The following is a 20392-nucleotide window of genomic DNA, read 5'->3' as shown; positions in this document are numbered from 1 at the left end:
TTTACTTATAATGAACGTCTGATTCAGTAGTAAGGGCACGGCAATCTAGCCTGGGTCTTTCGAGAGCAATAATCCTTTAAGAAGCAAGTAGGTAAAGTATGATACTTCTTTAGATAGCCCGATCAGCCCCAGTATATACCCAGACCATGCTACAAGTCAAAGCACCAGGTTGCAATAATATTCAATCGAATCGTCAAATCATTCCTTCCTTTCCATGTATCGTCGCCACTAAAGACACGGGTTGATTAGCCTCGGTTACCCTCAAACAATCCGAATAGCCCGGAAGAAAAGGAAGAAAGAAGAAAAAAACAAAAAGACTCACCCTCGGATTCCAAATATAAACCGGCACCCCCAGCACAAAAATACCACCCACAACTGCAGCAAGCACACCATACGCAACAGGATACGAGTACTTCTCGACCATAGGATTAATCCCATAACTCAAACCAAACGCCACGATGTTCTTCGTCCCCACAACAGCCACCAGCGCAGGACCAGGATTTTTCTCCCACGCCTCAGCCGCAAAAGACGTCGAGAGGATCAGCACCGACACGAACGCAATCTGATACAACGTCCAGGCCATGTAGGGACCACCCCATGTGAGCGAGGGGCCGCCTTCAGCTGTGAAGCCGTACAGCAATAAGGACAGAATGCACAGAATGCCAGGGAAGATGAGAAGCGGGAGACGATGTTCAGGGGAATGGACACCTCCGCAACGTTTAGCCATGTATAGGATGAACCTATCGCCGAAGATACCGGCGTAGAGCATTCCGCCGAGACCGCCGAAGACGCCGCCGAGGTTGATCAGGCCGATGTTTTCGGGGGCCCAGTGGTAGCTGTATTGCAGGACGGTGTTGTAGGAGAGGGACATGCCGACGGAGGCGCCGAGGACGACGGAGGAGAGGAGCGTAGCGTAAAGGATTCCAGGGGAGGTGAAGGCTTCGCAGATGTGCAGCCATGTTTGGGGTGTCGCTTTTAGGAGGGATTGGTTGTTGTATGGGGCGGTCCATGGTTTGAGCATATGAAGGTAGGAGTGTTTGGAGATGTTGTCGTGAGGGTTGATCTGGTGAGCGCCTTGGGAGAGGTACTCCTGGGTTTCGCTGGAGGTTAGTATACGAGTCACCCCGAACTGATCGGTCAGCACTAATCTGCCGTTCAAGAACTGTGAGTCTCGATGATATGCGGTCTCGAAGCCCGCGAAGACCACAATAACCAACCCAGCGCCGATCGCTATGGTGAAGACCCAGTAGTACCATCGCCATCCAAGGGCCGCGACCTCGTATGAACTGGCTAGGTTCAAAACACCGGTGATGGCATTCTGAGCAGCCCAATACATCCCATATACCATGCCATGTTGATGCACGAAGGTAACCTCTGCCAGTATCAAAGGAAGGACCTAATTCATCAGCTGGATCCCTGGGCATAATGAGGAATAGTACGAACCGACTCAGTAGCACCCGCTGCAAGTCCTTGAATGATCCTCAGTCCAAGATGCTGCTCCCAGGTATTCGACACGGCACATCCTATTGTGGCAGCGAGGAGGATGACGGTGGACAGGAGAGTTGCAAGTCGACGGCCGTACACCAATCCGAGAGGAAGAATCAAGAAGTTCCCTTTATTATTAGCTCACCAGAAAAGCAAATATCAAAGGAGATAGCATACCAATTCCCACGAATAGGGATGGAAATGTGGACAACCAGACCACCTCATTCACACTCCGCCCGTCAGCCGTATACATCTGGATGAACACATCCAGAATCGCACCCAATCCACCGACGACGGACAGCGACATTGAGGCTATTGAGATCAGTCAGATTCATTCATTGTGTCTGGATGATTAGCTCACAAAACCAGCAACAACTGACCACCACCCCCAATTTCTCCCAGAACGTAAAGTTCAACGGATCATTGGGGTCTGCGCTGGGAATCGGCAGCCTCTGCACACATCCATCGCTATCGACGAGGATTTTGTCGGTGTTGTTCTTCTGAATGTCGGCGTCTTCGGCCAATTCAACGGTCGGCTTGTCTATTTCTGCCATGGTGATGATGGGTGGTCTGATGGGTGGTCTGATGGGCACAAAAGCAAACAGAAAGACATGGTTCTAAATTGGTGTCGAAGTGACACCCCATGGGGAGGGGGCATCACATACCCCACAATCCGAGGTATCGGCTGGTGGGGGAGGAAGACGAGATCGAATGCTTGTATCGTGTTCCTAGCTTCGTTTTTAGCTCGGCATTCCTGCTGGCTAGGTCCCAAGACAGCGTGACTCCGTAGTACTTCGATGTTTAAGTACAGCACATGGACATGTCAGTAAAGCTCACATGGAGAAGGCTTGTCCATAACAGCCCGCTGGAAGAGGATGTCTGCCATTTGTAACACAATCCTCTGTTTGATTGTTGAGAAAGCTGCTATTCTCCTCCGTATATGCATAGGATTCACCCGGTCGGGGAATATGTGGCAATAGCATCTTTCGATGACAGCCTGCCAATTTTCCATGGAGACGAAAATAATCAGGTCCACCCCATTCGTTGCCAGAAGGAATACGTCAAAGTGCAGACAGGACATGCAGCTGGATGCTTGACGATCTGCATCCCCCACGTCCCGATCTCGGGAAGTGGCCGAGTCTCAGCTTCTGTCCTAGCCGTTGATATGAGAAAATGAAAAGAATATATGCGATACAAATCTAAACATAAGCTATATCCATCATAGTCTAAATAAATCTATACCTCGCTCATAACCATCTCGTAACCAAATAGAGAAACAAGCGCCATCAATGAGGATGATCCTCATCCTGATCGAAATGCTCTCTAGCCCACGGGCTCCTCAACCGAATCGCGCGACCCATGTAAAAGAAAATAAACGGAATCGGCACGAGCAAGATAGCCAAGAAACCCAGCAAACTGGACGCCCACTCCCATCCTAACCGATTATACATCTGGGTAGCGAACAGGGGAAACCCAGCGCCGACGAGGTTACGCGCCAGAATCACACCCGCCAGCGCAGACGCAGAATAGGTCTGGTAGCTATCCACGACGTAGTTCAGAATACTCAGGATGACGATGTAGATACCCGCACCGAAGAAAGCGGAGGCCACGATGGGAACGACCCAGTGCACCGAAGGATAGCTGGTCCAGCCAAACCAGAACAGACTGGCAGGGATGAAGATAGCTCCGAGACGCGCCATCCACATGCGTGCTTCGGGCACGCCGCGACCGCCGTTCTCGGCCACGCGTCGCAGATAGTACCGTTCCTGGAGGGGGTAGAAGCAGAAGGCGATGATGGGGCCGATAGCCATGCCGAGGAAAGCCAGACCTTGCTGGCCGACGTCGAAGTCGTGACCGTCGCCGAAGACAAGGGGGAAGGCTTCGTTGAAGAGGTAGACGAGGCCGTAGAGGAAGCCGCTGCAGAGAAGAATTAGCAGGAGGAATAAGGGTATGGGGCATCACGTGGACATACTTGTACAAGGCCGAGAAGAGCGTGATGGGCTCAGTGATGAGAAACCGGAACGGACGCGTCAGTGTGATGCCAAACAGCTCGTGCAGGCCCTTGCGACCGCCGGCAGCTGCGTCGGTCACCGAGTCTGCCGATTGCAGGTTCTCCTGGCGCATCTGCTTGGACAATCGCTTGGTCTTGCGCTGCAGGATGATCGTGTGTCGCGTCTCCGGCACCGTCGTGACCAGCAAAATCCAGAACCCGCCAGTGATGGCCATCAGGGTCCAGAAGATCCACCGCCAGCCTGCATTGCGACCGATAAAACCACTCATAACCAACGCGGTGGGCGGACCAAACGTGCTGCTCAATCCGTACACAGCCATCGGGCCACCGCTGGAATTCCGCTCCCAGATATCACTGATCGATCCACCGGTGTTGGTCAGAGGAGCACCACCTGCGAGACCGGCCAGGAATCGACAGACAAGCACGGTACCGATGTTCGGGGCCAGGGCGATGGGCATCTGGAAGAGGCACAACAGGAACCAGGAGATGACGTAGACGGGCTGACGGCCGAAGTATTCGGATAGCGGAGCGAGCAGCACCGGACCAACTGCATATCCGAGAACGTATAGCGAGAGACAGAGCGTGGTGACTTCCGACGAGACGCCGAATTCCTCCGCGATGGCAGGGGCTCCGGACGAGATACTTCCGGCACACCAGCATCTACACAATCAACTGTCAGTCCACGATCATGAAGATCACAGGGGAAAACATACGTGAGCACATTCAGCATGCTGACGAACAAGGTGATATACCATTTCCGCATCTTCGACCAGCACCGCGGATTGTCACCGTCGCCATTCCCGAAAGTGAGCAAGAGAGGCAGCGCCTCGTTGGGACGCGCCCGCGCATGCGTCAAGGCCTCTTCCTCGGACACGACCAGCGGGAGATTCTCCCGGTAGGAATTGGAGATCTTCTGCTCCAGCGCAGCATCCGGGACGCCGTGACTTTCCTCCATGGTGGTTGTCTCGCGCAGAGAGAAGAATCTTTCCGGGGCTCCAATTCAGCGTCCGGGGAGCAAACGGGGAAAAGAAGGGCAGGTCGTGGCCACGCTGAGTCAAGCTGACGTCGGTCGGCATTTGGGTCTGTGTTCAAGGCCGAGCTCCACCGGATTACCAATGGGAATCCCCAAGACGGTCGGCGTGGAGCTGAAGGAACCAAATGTTGATCAAGCTTTCCTGGACGATGCTTGGCTGTGCCGCATGCGGATCCACCCGGCGATGCATTTTGTGGGAAAATAAACTGGAGTCGCTGACCTCCGCACAGGAAGCGAGATAGGAGATTGTCCGAGTTGGCTGGCCCTATTATTAATGAAAAATCTGCTTGGTCTGCTTCGTTACTGCATAAATTGTTTTTTTCAGGTCTAAAACTACCCTACTCCTGTTGGGGCCCTCGGGGCTCAAGCTTACGGACTGTTGGGATGACTCGGGTGAATAATTGCTTGAATTTCTTAGATTGATTACTCAGAGCAATCAGGTGAATCATTGTCTGAATAAATCGTTTGATCAAATCAAAGCTTGATTCACTCTTCATGTAGCCGGGGAGGTAAGCGTTGTATATAGTAGACTGGATACCAGAATTCCTATACAATCCATCAACAAACTCTCACAGTGCTCCATCGCTCATCGCTTCATCCATAATCAAATATACCCACTATTACTTTACTTTGAATACCATTCTTGTTTCAAGAACCCCGAAAACTAGAGAGGGCGACGTCCCTCCCACACGGGCGTCTTTACCTCCTTGGCCATCACTATTACTTGGGCTGTCTCCGTAACTTGACGCGCGGAGACCTCACTGTCCGGGGCTCCGATCGGCATGTACGGCTTCGATCGTCAATGAGTAGTCCGGATTCTTTGCCAATCAAAAGAACCGGATTCCGTTGACCCAACTCGGCCCGAACTCGCCTCTGAGTCCTGGGCCATGTCGGTTTCCGGAGTTCTCCCACTCTTCCTCGGTTACCGGCGGCGCGGTCCACTTTCTGCGTGGGGATTTCTGGAGAAGCAGATTCTGATATCCAGCTGACGGCTCTGTTTCGGATTCCGGTTAACTCGGATTTTATCCGTCTGTGCCGCGGACTGACACGCATACGCACTGATCCTGCCTACGGAGAATGCACGGGGATTCGCCACCAACGTCTATCGATTAGATTCCTTGACTTCAATTATTACTGATTTTTGAGGTAGGGCCGATTTCTCTCTCTTTCTTTTTCTTTTCTTCTTTTTTTACATAAAGAAATCGATTTTCCACGACAAATTCGGCGCTAATTTGGTATCGAACCAAGTGGAATCATGCTAAGAAGCTACAGGGTGAGAGAAAGAAAAAGAATAAACCATTAAATTGGTCCAATAAAGCAGATAGGCTATTCAAATAGAAAGGCATCTCTGCCTCAGCTTCTGGATCAGTGAACAGAAAGATGTTATGCATGAAAAATCAACCAAAACATTGCAAGGGAAAAATGTTGAAGCGAGCATGCTAACAGGTGTTCGATGGATAAATCTTGCAACTTCTGCACCTCGTCAGAACCATATGCCCTTATTTATTTCCTTCAATAATATTAATCTCATGCCCAACTGGTTCAGGCCATGATATCGAATGAATTGGCGCAAAATTCCAATGACGTACGACCGGCATTTACTGACAAGAAGAATAAGTTAATAGGTAGCGCGCAGGTAACAGCACAAACTTTGAAAAATCCACTTTAATTTTCCCAAGCACCAAAAGATACAGAAAGAAAAACCTCAAATAAGAACCCAACGCCTCCAATGCAAGCTGCTCAGTGCCAATAAACATCATAAAAGCCGAGACCAAGTCAACGTCTAGGCCGGTTCCAGCATAGACCTCACAAAGCTCATGCTCGTTGCATCAACAACCCCTCGATCATAGAGCTTTCCGAGCACTCTCACCGTCCAGCCTTGACAACTCTCTGCCCCGGCATCTAAATCCAGCGCTAGAGCTGGTGGTTCCTGGCTGGCAATTTCCTCCACCATCGCCGCCTGCGCCGCGGTGACCGTACCCAGCTCGAACATGTTCCAACACGACCGAGTCGCCTTGATATCGACGGGTTTGTCTGGCGCCCAGTATTGCATCAGCGGTGGGATGCCGACGACTTGATAGCACAGACCGGGCTGGTTCTCGCGCGCCACGTATAGCAGCCAATGCTTCAGGTCCCCGCGTCCCTGATCTTGAAGGACGAGAGACAGAGTCAGAGTATCTGATGCAGGTGATTCTTGGCGGTTTGGTTCAGCCTCATGCGCCAGGGCTCTCCGACGAAGACGCACAGACCGACGACGGCGATCTTGGTGGTTCGGTGCCTGGTCTGCCATCTGGTCTACCGCCTGGATAGGTGAGTCTTCAAATGATAAGTCCCCCATCTGGAATGCAAGAACCGGTCGAAAGAAATCTGTAATAGTGTGACTGTGGCCGAATTCCGACAATTTCTGCGGAATGTGCTTGAGGAACCGCATCGTGTCTTTTTATTGACTTCCCGTCATCCTTCCCCGGGTGCGATTAATGGCGCTTTCCATCTCGAGAAGGAGAGTATGGTTCCTTCCTGGAAGTATCCCTTTGTTGACCCGGTCCATGCATCGGAGTCAGAATTCGGTATTTTCCTATCAGGCACTCGAGAGTTTCCATGTTGTGAGCTGCGTGGAATGACTTCCATCCGGGGTGTTATGGCAATGGGCATACTGATCGGACGTCTCAGTCCTTTGAAGAAGATCGGCAGTCGAAGGATTTATTCCCTGGAGCGATACCCTCGTGATCCCTGCCAGCCATCTGACCGAGCCTTGTCAGCCGCTGCGATGTGCCAGTTCAGCCTCACCTCCCCTCCTCTCATCTCCAGGATCAAATCAACTCTCAAATATCCTTCTCAATAAGATCATAACATCACCAGCAGAATGTCCCGCGAACAGCACGTTCCTCCACCGCCCCCCTCCAAGACTCTCACGCATCCATCGGTTACGACATCATCCGCAACTCCAAAGTCGACCTGGTCACCAACAAACTCGACGGCGACCCCATCGACATGTACGTCACCGGCATCCGCGGAACGTGCGACTGGGACCAAGCCGGCACGATTCTCGGCCACGAGGACTGCGATCCGTCTGGGAAATGGGTATACAATCGTGTTGTGTGGGAGATCCGGTACGACAATAACGTCAATCCGAGCAAGCCGTTCGGCTTCCATGTGAACACGAGGAAGGCAGAGAAGAGCATGTTCGGCGAGCATGGACAGTTGATGAATTACCAGGAAGTGGCGTTCTATCAGCCGGGCCTGGCGGTGGGGACGCCGGAGTCGCACTCGTTTTACATCTCTGCGCGAGGTGACTTGACCAGGTATACCGGATGGGATTTGAAGTGGGCAAGTGCCACGGCAGAAGTCAGGGAGTCTTGTGCGAATATGGTGCGGTATTTGTGGACGCATTTACATTAGACTTGCTTTCTGTTGCTGGGGCATCGTGCAAACTGGCTGGTATGATGAGACTCCGACGGAAATGGACTCAAGGATTCAGGCTAAACAGAAAGCAGAGGGGGTCTTTACCAGAGCCCAGACCAATCGCCCTGATCAGCATGATCTCGATCTCCGTGGAGATCCCCGAATTCTATGCAAAAGTACATGATTCAACATCTCCGATCCCTACACAAACACATGCAAATATTCAATGGCAGCACCCTCGGATCCATCACCAAATAAATCTCTCAACTCAATAAATCCACCACTCCCAGCCTCCCGCAACGTATACCCCTCTCAGACACGGCGAAGCGCGCTCAGCTGCAACATATAAAGCCAGGTTACATCGCGTGGTGAACCGCTACAAAACAGCAACGATCGTCTACGCCACCATTCTTGGCTGTTTGTGAAGAACCCCCGTCCTGTGGGGTAGTCAGGGGATCGATTGGCACGTCGATCCGGGGGTAGATGGGGATATATTAATCTCCTCTTTTGCATCGGACAACTCCTCCTTTGGCTGGTAGAGATAGTTTGTTTGTGGAAGCCATGGCATGATTACCTAGGTATGTGTGCAGGCACATGTGAAATTATTGCATGTCATTTAGCCACAATATGAGAAATCGTAGAATTGATTGCTTGTATGTACGAGAGAATAGCGCAGACTGACGTTATCGTGAGACATGGTCCTGATGCCCTACCGAGGGTAAGCCTGGTCAAGGAGTCTTAAGCTTCTGATCGAATCCTTGTCACCAGCATCAAGAGACAGTAGGAGCTCAAAACCGACGGAAGAACACATATATAAACCCTCTCCCTCTCCTCTGATCCCCTTCATCCAACCATCTACTCAATCCAATCTCACATTCATCACCTCCAACCAGAAAGCATCCAAAATGTACATCTCACCTCGCCTCCCCCTCCTCGTCCTCACCCTCTTCACCCCCTTCATCTCCTCCACCCCCCTCCTGACCACCCGCGACGCATCCGCCGTCCAGTCCGACCTGGCCAAAATCGCCACCGACCTGAGGACTCTCACCACCGCCGTCAACGGCTACACCGGCGGCCTGACCGCCGCGCTGCAGATTCAGACCAAAGAATCCGCCGTCGAGGACGACATCAACAAAGCAATTACGGACACAAATGCCGCGTCGGCGTTTACCGCGTCCGAGAGCAGTGCTATCACGGCGGCGCTGGTTGGCCTGGAGCCGGATATTGATTCTTCGTTGACGGCTTTGGTCTCCAAGGTAATGCCTACATCCCTTACCCCTTCTGTCCTGGCCCTGGGTCCCGTGGGGTCTGCAGTTGTACGTGTGGTCTAACGCCATTGTGAATGGTAGAAATCTCTCTTCGTCTCCGCCGGCGTCGTCAGTATTGTGCAGCTTGATTTGAACAATCTGAAGACGAAGACGGACAGCTTGTCGACTGCGTTGCAGAACAAGGCTACTTCGACGGATAAGGCGACTATTAAGTCGAAGACGGCGGAGTTGGATGCCGCATTTGACAGTGCGATTGCGGCTTACGCTTGAGGGCGCTCCAGGGATTTATCTAGGGGTATGAGGCAGGAATCTATGGGAGATTGTTCTAGGGTGTCCGCTTGTGCCTTCGGTCGTTACTGATCAAGTATTTTAACGTTGATAATTCTATACGCAACAGTAAGTCCTAAGGTGGTAAATGATCGAAAGATAATTCCAATATAAGTCTAAAAAAGCACTCTATCCACCACCAGAGCGGACAAAGTATAGAAACGAAAGTATCAAATTAATCACCCCCTTCTCCCGTCCCCCCTCATCCCCGAACATACTGATATCTAATAATGTCCGTGGCCATGCTTCCACTTCCTCTGCCCCGTCTGCTGCGTCTGCGTCTGCGAGTTCTGACCACCCAGGATCTTCGTCGCCGCGTGCTCCGCAACCGTCACGATATACGCGGACGGGTTGGTCGTGATCATACCGGGGAAGATACTGGCGTCCACGACGTAGAGATTCTCGGTTCCGTAGACCTTGGTGTTGGTGTCGACCACGGAGGTTCCGTCGTTGCGGCCGTCGTCGGTGCCCATTTTGCAGGTTCCTGTTCAGTTGTTAGTTGGAGGGTATGTGAGAGGAGACATGGATGGAGAAGCATACCCATCCAGTGGTTCGCGCGACGGGTTCCGGCGTTGATAGGCATCTGCGAGGTCCATGTTAGATATGGTCAAGATGAAATAGAAGGAGGGCGGTTTACGTTGTTGACAAATTCCTCGACGGTTGTGTTCGGAGCCGGATACGTCCAGTTCAAGCCCGTTCCCTTCAGCGCGTTCTGCAGGTTCTTGATACCCTGGATGACGGCGTCCACGTCATTCTGGTCGCGCAGGTAAGGCAGAGTCGAGACGACGGTATCCAGACCCGTCGTGAGAGTCATGCGACCGCGCGAGGTCAGACCCCGACCGAGGTACTGGCTGATAGTCACGGCGTCTATAAACTTAGCTTGGTATCTCCGGAGGGCAGGGCGATGGGAACTTACGACCATCGGGGGTTTCATGGCCACCCTCAACTCGGGCCTGCCATTGTATCTGGCGGACGACGCCGTCGGAGCCGGTGATTTGGTCGAAGAAGCTGGTTGTGTTAATCGCTAGTCATGCACATCGAATGGAGGATGGTCACGTACAGTGGGCCGATGTTGGGTGCCGCTTGGGCGAGGATTCCGGTGCGGTTGTCTACAGACGTTAGTAGCCGTACGGGAAATTGATCGAATGCACTTACTCAAGTAGCTCTCAGCGTCGCTCTTGATGGGGTCGTCGTACGCCCCGTAGAAGTCGTACCAAACAACCTTCGAGTGCGTCGCGACAAGATCGGTCTAAACTGTCAGCATCATTCTCACCACAACGGCAGCCAACTTACATTGGTATGGTCAATCAAGTTCTCTCCGACTGGCAGCTTGATCCACTGCGACTCCGCAATCATGTCAGGACCGTCCGTGGAGTTCTTCACCTTCTCCAGTTGATCCGTCGGTCCGATACCACCTATCCGTCGTTAGCCTAGGTCGGTGAATTTCAAAAGGCCGACTCACTGCGCATCAGAATCCGGGGACTTCCAAAGGTTCCGGCCGAGAGGATGACGCGGCCAGTGCTCGCAGTCACATTGACGGTACCCTTGTACCCGCCGTCCATGAACGCCTCAACCTCCACGCCGGTAATCCGGCCGCCGTTGCGCACAACACGCTTAACGGTGGTGTTCGTCCACAGGTCAAAGTTGTCTCTGGCGCTGGCAGACACCAGGTACGTCGCCATGGGCCCACCGCGCTCGCCATTCGAGAACATGAACGGCGCGTGGCCGTACGTGCGGTTCTTTTTCTCAGGGGCCTCGTTGAAAGTGGTGGACTGCCAGCCGGCCTTTTCGAGACCGTTGGCGATCAGGTTGGGTCCTTGTTGATAGTACAGCTTCCCGTCTGTGGACGGATGGTGGGATCCCGGGATGCGCGAAAAGAGCCGTTCCGCGGGCGCTTGCATGTCGGAAGACTGCCATCCGTCGGGGAAGTTCTCGTCCCAATCGGCGGAGTTCGGCTGCAGGGTATTCGTATTAGCATCCGCGTGTCCAACATGAGAGAAAGACTTACCCGCCACCAGAGTCCGGCGTTGACAGCCGTTCCGCCACCCAAGACGCATCCCGCCATCTGGTCGATGTCGTTACAGGCGATGCCGTCAGAGTCGACCCAGATCTCGTTGCAGAGACCCGGCACGTCGAACCGCGTCAGGTTAGTGCCGTCCAACCAAGCCGGCTTGGTCGTTCCACCCCAACGACCGGACGACGGGGGTCCCTTCTCGATGAGCAGCACGCTGTGGCCCGCCTCGCTGAGGCGGTCCGCCAGTGGGATACCGGCCGCGCCACCGCCGACGACGATGTAATCGTAGGTGGCATTGCTGGGGACGGGAACGGGTTCAGGCTCGTTGCCGCCGCCGCCATCACCGGAGCACTCGCCGGGAACGGTCTGGTTGGCCTTCTTGACCCAGTCCGAGTATGACTCGCTGGCGATGTTCTCGTCGAAGTTGGCCACCCAGATGCCCTGGCCCGTGTGTTGCTTCAGGGAGATTTCATCCGGGCAGGCCGGGTCGCCGGGGCTGTCAGACGCCTGGGCCCAGCCTATGACGAACTTGCCGGAGCTGGTGGACACATTTCCGGTTTGGCCTTCGTGGTCCCAAGACAGACAGTTCTCGCAGCGGAAGAGGACGGTGTAGTGAGTGGCGTTGATCCGCGAGGTGACCTGAGTGATGTTCGCGTCGCCCGCGTAGACGTCCGGCGTCGCGTAGCCCGTGCTGAAGCGGAGGGAGGTGAGGACGCTGTCCTCGTATGGGTAAGCCATGACGAGGAGGTTGCTGTTCATGGACCCGCCGAGGGCGACACCACACCATCCAGTGCCTTCCTCGTCTCCAGAGGCACACGACTGAGAATTGGTTAGAACACTCCACGTATACGAGGAAGAGTCGAGCATACCAGGTAACCCAAGAACTCATTCGCATCCTTATCCAAGGCATCGCTGGGTAGAGCAAGACCAAAGGTCAGACCGCCTGCGGTCGTGCTCTTCGGGACAGTCCACGTATCAAACGTGATGCCTGTCTCGGAATCGGTATAGGCCTCTGCATCGGTCGACTGAGCGAGACATGTCTGCAGCACTAGAAGTAAATCAGCACAAGCGAAAGATCTAATCATATAATGAGATCGAACGTACGAGAGTTAGCCGCCAAAAAGGCGGCGAGCACTCGATTCACCAGCTTCATTGCGAAGAGGACCAGTGAATCAGGCGTGGTCGGGAGACAGGTTTCCAGCTCTGCCACGGCGGGAGCGAGCCATAAATATATGATGGATGCCAGGCAGAGAACCAAGACAAACATGCCAGAGCAGACAGCTCGACCGCCGGTCCGTGGATCCATCGAGAAATCATAGCGTCTGGGGCTGACATTAGCGGTTCTGGATAAATTGGAGGTGTTGTTGCGCGCGTGCCCCTCCGAGCGCACCCTGACGCAAGGGATGTCGGGGACACATTTCGCCTGGGCGAATGGCATGCGACAAATTTCCAAGACGACGCCGTGAAGCAGTTCTAGAGTCGGAAGTGTCTGTCTATCATAGGCGCGCCAATTACCCGGTAGGGCCAAGACATCGCATTAGTGCGTCACGGATAGAGGGCCAATCTCCCGTCAGGCACGGTGATCGTCAACCGTGCCTACCAAGACACGGAGAATCAAGAAATAGTTGAGACGTGCCAAGTATAATTATCGCTCCTGGCCGGGTGTATCCCCGTTTCCTGCATTAGAGATGTCAGACCGCTGATTGATGCAGATGAACAAGGTGTCTTGGCATACAGATTGGTCCCAATGGGCGTGCAGTGCCAATGCACGCAGACTCATCCTTCCAGGATCCTGCAGTTTCACCTCCTGGTCTGAATAGCCGGACGCCTTCTCCGGTAATTGCCACAACGCCTAAATCTACGTCAGGGGGGCAGGGGTGAGAGCATGAGGAAAAGCGTCAGGGATCAGGGATCAATGCCACGAGAGTCATACGGTTAAACCAAAAATAAACCAAAGCGGATATATCATCAGGCATATTCCATTCGGAGTATTAACAAAAAATTCGTAATCTATGGACAAGAAACGGGTAGACGGGATAATAGTGTACAGGGACTCGGGCGAGTCCTGCGCGTGTCCGGAGGTATGCCCTTTACCCATGCGGTGCCAACGACATGCATGGGGCGCGTTGAATCCGGTTTGTGATTCCAAAAAACGCAGGGCCACAGGGTTCGGACGGCGAGCACTGCTCCATTTTTCAGAAGCAGAAGGAAATTAGGAGGGAGAGACAGGGATCCTGTCCGGTCTTCCCTTTAGTTGGGGGTTCATCTCTCAACCCTTATGCTTGGGAGGCTTGGGGTGGTAACGGTAGCGGTGCCAATTGTCCACGACCCACCATTGCGCCACATGGGCAGCATCGCGGAGCCATTCCACCACGTCCTCACCATACTCCTTGTCCAGCTTTTCGGCCAGATCCACCAGGTTGAAGTCTTTGTACGGTTTCTTCTCGTTAGGGTCCTTCTCCAAATCGGTAAAGCGCCACTCCAGGTCGTCGATCAATGGGATCACCAGACGATACTTCGGTCGCGCCGCCGATCGCAATGCCAGCCAAGAACCACCGGTGTTCATGACGGTGAACTGCCAGTCCTGTTTCTTCTTGTCCTCTTTATCCTCGGGAATCAGCTCCCGAATCATCGACTGTCCCTCGTACAACGACCGGATGTCTTTAGCCGCGTGAGTGCCGTTGGGTCCCAGCGAAGAGGACTCAATCAACAGGTCAAGGATGGTCGGGACGATTTGTTGGGAGATAACGGGGGTTTTAATTTCGACTTGAGGTAGTTTCGGGTGCGAGAACACGATGGGAATGTGAAAACTGCCGAGATGCGGGTTGTCGTAGGGGGTGGCACCGCCGTCGTTGGGGAGGGAGAGACCGCTAGAAACCAGTTAGTTTGGGCCATTGTCACTTCTGATGCATTGGTTACTTACTGATCACCCATCATGACAAGCAGCGTTTCGTCGGCGATTCCCTTCTCCTGCAGAATGTCCAAGACCTCCTGGAGCCAGCCATCGACAAAGTGAATCGTGTTCAGATACCGATTCAGATCGCCGTTGGATCCGGTCCACGAGGACGAGATAATCTCCTGGAACAGGTCATCGTCGGGCAAACCCCACGGATGGTGGGTAGTTCCGGTGAGATGAGTGAGGAACAGGCGAGTGTTGTTTCCCTCCGCTTCGTCGATTGCATCGCGGATGTACTCGCGAAGGTTGGTGTCGGCATATCCGTAGTAATTGACTTCTTTACCCTCTGGCGGATAGTGTTTAGCGTTCTTATCTTCGATGCGCTCCTTGGTCAGGATGTCGTGGTACCCCAGCACCGGAGTCAATTTATCCTGGTTGTCATAACTGTCGGTGACCGTCTGCATCCACTTCGAATGCCAAGGCCAGGTGCGGAAGTCATCGGTCTTGTTGGTAATATCGTCCTGGTGGCTCAACGCATTGAAGATATGGGGCAGGCAAGGCTGGTAGATGTGGTACTCGTACTCGCGGTTGAAATCGGCGACCAATGGCGTGATACCGCAGACGGTACCGGTCACACTCTTCAGCGTGTACGTGCCGGTGGTGAAAGCGTTGCTGGCAGCGACACCCCCGTAGGTCTTTTTGCCGTGGTGCAACGTGTCGTTGTGATGAAATCCGGTGGAGAATCCGGTCAGGAATTCGGCAGTCCGGGTGAGGTTGGCGATACGGCTCTTGACCTCCTGGGGCAGCTTTTTGTCCTTGTACGACTCGGCGATACGGTCCCACATGAAGCTATCCTTGCGGATGGGGAAAAGGTCGCCACGAGTGCTCTCAAGCTTGAGCAGAAAGACGTGCTTAACCTTAGCGCCCTTCTCGCCGTTGAGAGCCTTCCGGATTGGCTCCAGCACCGGGTTGTCAAGGTTGGAGATGTGCAACGGATCCTCTTTGGGGTTGTAGTGGAATTCCGGGCGTTCCGTCCGATCCCAGTCCTCGAATCCGGGATAAGCCTTCTCGGGCATCCAGTCCCAGACGGGAGTTTCCGACAGCGAGGAGTGACCCTCCAACCAGCGGTAATCGCCGGGCATGCCGTACGTATCGACCGGCGAGGGACGATGACTACCATCGGTGAAGGGGGTGAAGGGCAGAGCGCCGGAGAGGAACCAGAAGGCGGGGTCCCAGGGGCGAATGGCGCGCAAGAACATCAGGATGGTGAAGGGCACGAGGACACCTGCCCGTTTCAGAAGCGAGTCTTTCTTCTGCGTGGGTCCCATGTTGGTTGATTCCATCATAGGTAGCGAGTCCTCCTCGTCGTCGCTCTTGTCATCCCGGTAGTCGTCGACGGCAATCTGCTCATATACCTGGGGGTCAGGCAGAGAGACCGGGGGTTGCCGGCCCCGGATGCGGTAAATTAGGTTCCGGATCAATCCTCCAAGCCGACGGAACGGCCATGCCAGAACCTTCAGCACGCCACCAGCCCCTCTATGCACCTGGTTTGCCGTGAACCACGCGACAGTCAAGAGAAGGCCCTCCACGATGAGGAAGCCGGTCAACCCCGTCAGCAGCGTGCGTATGGCGGCGGCATCACGGTGGAAGGTCTTGGCTTGACGCCAGTGAATCTCGGCACCGGTGACGACATAGAAGGAAGCATTGGCGGAGGCCATTCCTGACATCATGAGACTTGGGCGAGTTAGCATCTCCAACCCTTCATAAAATTCACGAAGCCGGGAGACATACCTGAAGGGGATGACTAGCAAGGCTGACGCCATCGCCACCGGTCGCCACGGGATGCGCTGGGTGAAGATGCGGATGAGGATGAGGACGCAGACATCCTGGAAGAAAAATGTAATTCCCCACAGCAGGAACTTGGGGGGTGGTAGAGAGTAGATATGAGCGTAGAGATGGAGCACCTTCGCACTCAGCAGCGCGAAGAGGGCGACGGTGAAGAAGTAGCGACGCGAAAATTCCCAGCAGGCATCGAAGAAATGACCCGGCGAGGCGCGCAATCGCTGGGCCAAAGGAATGAGACGCCGCACGACGGCGTGGAGACAGTTGGCGAGCTTCATGACGGCACGACCGGAATATTAATCAGTCAGATGAGCGACATGGCAGGGCGGATAGAAAAGGCGAGGAACAGGGTGGTCGAGATTGCTCGTGTGCAGTAAATTTTTTTTTTTTGCCTTTCCTGAGACGGGAGGGGATGACGAAAGGGGGTTGGAGTTAAAGAAGGATAGTAAGGATGATGATCAAACGATGATGGGGAAGGGAAAGAATGGAGGGTTGGGGATGGCGGAATCAAAAGAGTCGAGAAAGACGGATAGCAGAGAAGAGCGGAGGGTCGCACATCACCATCGCCAACCTCATAGCATGTCATCCAACGATGACCGAGCAGCCAATGCGACTCATATATGACCGAGCAAAGGCAAAAAAGGCGAAAACGAAAATGCAAAAAAGAAAAAAGAAAAAAGGAAAAAAAAAAAAAGACGGGAATAAGCTTGAGCCCAGGATGCCTGTTAGTCAAGCCGAGCCACTTGGAGCCGCAGCCAGTGAAACGCCGCCCCACGGAACCCTGTAATGGACCGTACTGGACCCTGGCATTTCGCTGCGTTGGCCGCCATCCGCCGTACGCACATCCGCCCGCGCTGGCGATTCTCTGTCCCGACATGACCGCAACACTCGGTAAAATACCACAACGCAGTACGCTCCTATCCCCACCGGCCTCCGATCATTGGTTGCACTCCCTTTTTTCCGCCCAAATTAGAACGCAAACGCTGCATGGAGGATTGCTTCCCCTAACCAATCAGGGGCATCGGCTATCCAGACCCTGATCCATCCTCGGGGCCCGCAGAACCCGGCCACTGAAACAGGGGTCCGGCGTGTCCTCTAAATTCAGAAAGTGAGGGAGACCCCCTTTGGTCCGCGGCGCTACCAGGATGCAAGCATAGGTCAAGCACTGGAGAAAGTGCGAGGTTCCTGCAGCACGAGAGGAATGACAGGTGCAAGCCGAGGAGGGGGGAGTCTTGGAGGTGGCCTCTACGTTGCATCCACCACAACCACAGGGTGTCTTTCGACGTCGTGTCCCGCCAGGGTCTTCCTTTGATTTTACCTTTTTCTTTTCTTTTTTTTTTTTTTTTTTTTTCGCTCTCTGTTTGTCGGCTGCGACCGCTAGTCTCCATTCGGCGCCTTGACAGCCTGTCGGGCAAGTGATCACTTGCCCGTCGTAGCCTAGACCGTGGTCCGTTGACCCCACCTGGTGTACGACCTGGCCAATCAGCAGCGGACTAATCTGGAGATTTTTCGCGGGGGCAGTGCTGGAGGCCGCTGATTGGTTGCGTGGCTGCGTCCGCGGCTTCCAGGTTCCCCTCATCTCTGCGCGCGGGTTTCGTTCTGAGTCTTGTTTTGCCTGCAATTTTGGGCCTTTAATTATTAATAGTTTCTCCCACTATTTCCCGAGCGTCTTCCAGAAGGATTGGCCATTTTATTTTCATTATTTCCCAGATTCCGTACTCGGAATTCAAAAAGAGAGCCAGAATCCACCTGTCTCAGGGCGAAGGCTTAGCCAGATAAACTACAAGATAGTAGTTGCCAGCTAGTGGTTCGCTCTCCACCCTTCTCTCCTATTCTGAGTCTATGACTTTCTCTCCTGCACCGGTTCATCTGGCACGGTTGCATCGCCCTCTTCTTCATGCTTTCTGCGATTGCGTTAGTGCTTCCATGTGGAGCAGGAGGGACTGAACCACCGAAAGCGAGAGACGGCAGACCATGTCACCATGACAAGGCAGACGACGAGGACGAGAGACGGCAGGGTCGATAGCATTACTCCGTGCGGCCTTGCAAGTGGAGAGAAACCAGCCCAACCAGGCTGGAGGAGCTTCCCGAACAGTTCATCCACCCGATGATCCGTAAGGCGGACCGGATCTGATCGAGAGAAAAATGCCTGATCCCTGGGGTCTCGGGTAGGGTAACCTGTTTCTACGGAGGAGCGACCAGAGAGTACGGAGTAAGATTATCTTCACGGAGTCTACAGAGGACTGAGTACGCATAGATGTTGGAGTTCCGTGAGGAAGCTTCAGCGTCAGCCACCGCCAAGTCCCGATGGGGTCGATCTGGCCAGCAAGCAAGCTTGCTGTTTTAGCTTGGCTCTCGTGTCTCTCCGGCGCCGGCGGTTCCTGGCTCCCTTCGAAAGCATAAAAAAAGAAAAGAAAAAGGGGCAGGCAGCAGGCAGCAGCGGGGGCGGGCGTTTTATTCGTTAGGAATGTCTCATCTCTCGACGGAGTGTCTCCCATGGGGTTTCCTCCATTCTTCCGGCCTCTATATACATTCTTCTGTCCACGTCCACCCGCCGTGTCGGAAACGGGTCACGTGCCCTCCGGATTCGGCAATGAGAGGCGTGCCCTGCAGCGCTTCCATCCGGTTTGGATTCCTTCGAGCTGTAGATCGCCCATCCTGCCATGACGTCGGCAACGATCATCGACTCTTTCCCTCTCGGTGGTTTTAAACGCGCCTTGAGCGACTACTACTGACTCGCCCCGGAAAGTAACCAACGCAGGAGCGCTCGCACTGTCACAGCCTCGCGGTCGGTGTTGGGGCTAACCAGCAGCCAGGATGTGGCTGTAGACCAGCATTCGGAGCTCTGCTCGTTTGGTTTAGAGCCTCCCCATCCACGCTAAGGGTTCTAGTTTCGCCAACGGGCTCGTTGGTCACGCCATCACGGTCACCGCTTGAGATTTGCACCTCAAGAGCAGACGAGGACGGCTGCGGTAGATCGCAGACTACATGCTGCAGATGGATTTATCTTCCGTGTTGCATATTCCATAGCGGGTGGCACGCATTTCTGAGTTGTTCACGGGTCGTAATCCCGGTCCAGAACGGCATAGTGTAAAATCTTCGTTGCGGGGTAAAAAATCCAGCGAACCACGTGAGCCGATCATGGCAAAGCTTGGCGTTGGCGGCCATTTGTTGTTGATTTGAGATTGGATGGCTGCAGGGGGAATGGAATGGACTGGTCCATTCGCCTTCTCGCTTTTCTTTGTTCCTCGAGCTGGACTCTCGTATCCTCGTGCATTCGCGTGGCTAGTAACTCATGATCTGAATCTAGTAAGACTATCCGAGCAGCTGCATTACTTCAATAACCCTGCATTATATATTCTTTGGGGGCCGCCATGCCCACTTCACCGGGACATCGTCGGATGTCTATGCTCATTACACCAACAGGATTAACCAATCTGACATGCTTGGCTTATCAGGCTGAACCAAATTTAGGAGCTTCAACGGAGGGTCCTTGTCTCAAAATAAACCACCACCGTCCAGGGCAGAAATGAAGCCCCTTTATCAAGGCAGCCACTCATCCTGAAACTTCTTCATGTCGTGCAACCTCCCTATAAAAGCCCACAAGGCTGACTCAGACCATTGGCCAATTTCAGTCCGAAGATAAAGAGCCCCTGCCTAGACCCGTTCTACAGGGACTGTCAGTCAAATAATGGGACAGTGGTTCTGGCTCCAATGACAGCTGCTTATTAGCCAGTCAGGATGCAGATGCGGCACGCTAACAGACTTGGGTAAAGAAGTAGTACCTATAACGGAGTACTCCTTATAAAAAAAATCTTCACAGCGCCATGATTCACTTCTTGATTATCTGATAGGACCACCAACTCACCGGCCCGCTTACAGGTTGAAACGTGACAGTCACAATGTTTCTACAGGCCTACCACATAGCCCCTTGCTTCGAATACATTGTGCGACCCACACCGGTTGACCGCGCTGCATTGGCCCTTATTTCAAAGATGCTTTGTATGGAATGAACGGTGAACTCGTCAGAAAGGAAATCCGCTTGGCGCGCTTCCCTGCTCCACTGCGACATCGCGTCGAACGCAACGTGCTACTCTTCAGTCTGCCTGGCTGG

At 53.7% G+C, this 20392-nt stretch overlaps 7 protein-coding genes across 7 annotated transcripts; 2 read left to right on the top strand and 5 right to left on the bottom strand.

Moving 5' to 3' along the window:
* Positions 1–38: 38 nt before the first annotated feature.
* Positions 39–2130, bottom strand: P170DRAFT_455532 (MFS general substrate transporter; the record flags this gene model as incomplete). Its single annotated transcript, XM_024851538.1, has 6 exons — positions 39–228; positions 323–1396; positions 1444–1613; positions 1663–1797; positions 1847–2026; positions 2124–2130. The coding sequence occupies 6 exons, from the start codon at positions 2128–2130 to the stop codon at positions 199–201; spliced, it is 1596 nt and encodes a 531-aa protein (XP_024706635.1). The 3' UTR covers positions 39–198.
* Positions 2131–2767: 637 nt separating this feature from the next.
* On the bottom strand, positions 2768–4572 carry P170DRAFT_455531 (uncharacterized protein; the record flags this gene model as incomplete). The annotated part of the gene is made up of 4 exons (XM_024851537.1): positions 2768–3402; positions 3458–4156; positions 4210–4445; positions 4561–4572. The coding sequence occupies 4 exons, from the start codon at positions 4570–4572 to the stop codon at positions 2772–2774; spliced, it is 1578 nt and encodes a 525-aa protein (XP_024706634.1). The 3' UTR covers positions 2768–2771.
* Positions 4573–6279: 1707 nt separating this feature from the next.
* On the bottom strand, positions 6280–7174 carry P170DRAFT_436366 (uncharacterized protein). Its single transcript, XM_024849141.1, has one exon. The coding sequence runs from the start codon at positions 6958–6960 to the stop codon at positions 6313–6315; it is 648 nt and encodes a 215-aa protein (XP_024706633.1). The 5' UTR covers positions 6961–7174; the 3' UTR covers positions 6280–6312.
* P170DRAFT_474872 (uncharacterized protein) lies at positions 7174–7928 on the top strand (the record flags this gene model as incomplete). Its single annotated transcript, XM_024853191.1, has 2 exons — positions 7174–7252; positions 7408–7928. 2 exons carry the CDS (start codon positions 7174–7176, stop codon positions 7926–7928), a joined length of 600 nt encoding a protein of 199 aa, XP_024706632.1.
* Positions 7929–8800: 872 nt separating this feature from the next.
* Positions 8801–9518, top strand: P170DRAFT_509323 (mannoprotein). Its single transcript, XM_024854664.1, has 2 exons — positions 8801–9187; positions 9281–9518. Exons 1-2 carry the CDS (start codon positions 8837–8839, stop codon positions 9467–9469), a joined length of 540 nt encoding a protein of 179 aa, XP_024706631.1. The 5' UTR covers positions 8801–8836; the 3' UTR covers positions 9470–9518.
* Positions 9519–9666: 148 nt separating this feature from the next.
* P170DRAFT_455530 (cellobiose dehydrogenase) lies at positions 9667–13305 on the bottom strand. The gene is made up of 12 exons (XM_024851536.1): positions 13276–13305; positions 12645–13217; positions 12410–12588; positions 11535–12359; positions 10989–11481; positions 10820–10941; positions 10682–10775; positions 10587–10635; positions 10443–10534; positions 10164–10393; positions 10067–10109; positions 9667–10010 (listed from the first exon to the last, which is right to left on the bottom strand). Exons 2-12 carry the CDS (start codon positions 12976–12978, stop codon positions 9751–9753), a joined length of 2721 nt encoding a protein of 906 aa, XP_024706630.1. The 5' UTR covers positions 12979–13217; positions 13276–13305; the 3' UTR covers positions 9667–9750.
* Positions 13306–13498: 193 nt separating this feature from the next.
* P170DRAFT_436363 (sulfatase domain protein) lies at positions 13499–16919 on the bottom strand. Its single transcript, XM_024849140.1, has 3 exons — positions 16228–16919; positions 14464–16170; positions 13499–14410 (listed from the first exon to the last, which is right to left on the bottom strand). Exons 1-3 carry the CDS (start codon positions 16554–16556, stop codon positions 13810–13812), a joined length of 2637 nt encoding a protein of 878 aa, XP_024706629.1. The 5' UTR covers positions 16557–16919; the 3' UTR covers positions 13499–13809.
* Positions 16920–20392: the final 3473 nt, after the last annotated feature.

Source organism: Aspergillus steynii (assembly GCF_002849105.1).
Source record: "Aspergillus steynii IBT 23096 chromosome Unknown P170scaffold_3, whole genome shotgun sequence".
Classification (NCBI taxonomy): domain Eukaryota; kingdom Fungi; phylum Ascomycota; class Eurotiomycetes; order Eurotiales; family Aspergillaceae; genus Aspergillus; species Aspergillus steynii.
Note: the sequence above shows the minus strand (reverse complement) of the source record. Positions and strands in the feature narration are given on the sequence as shown.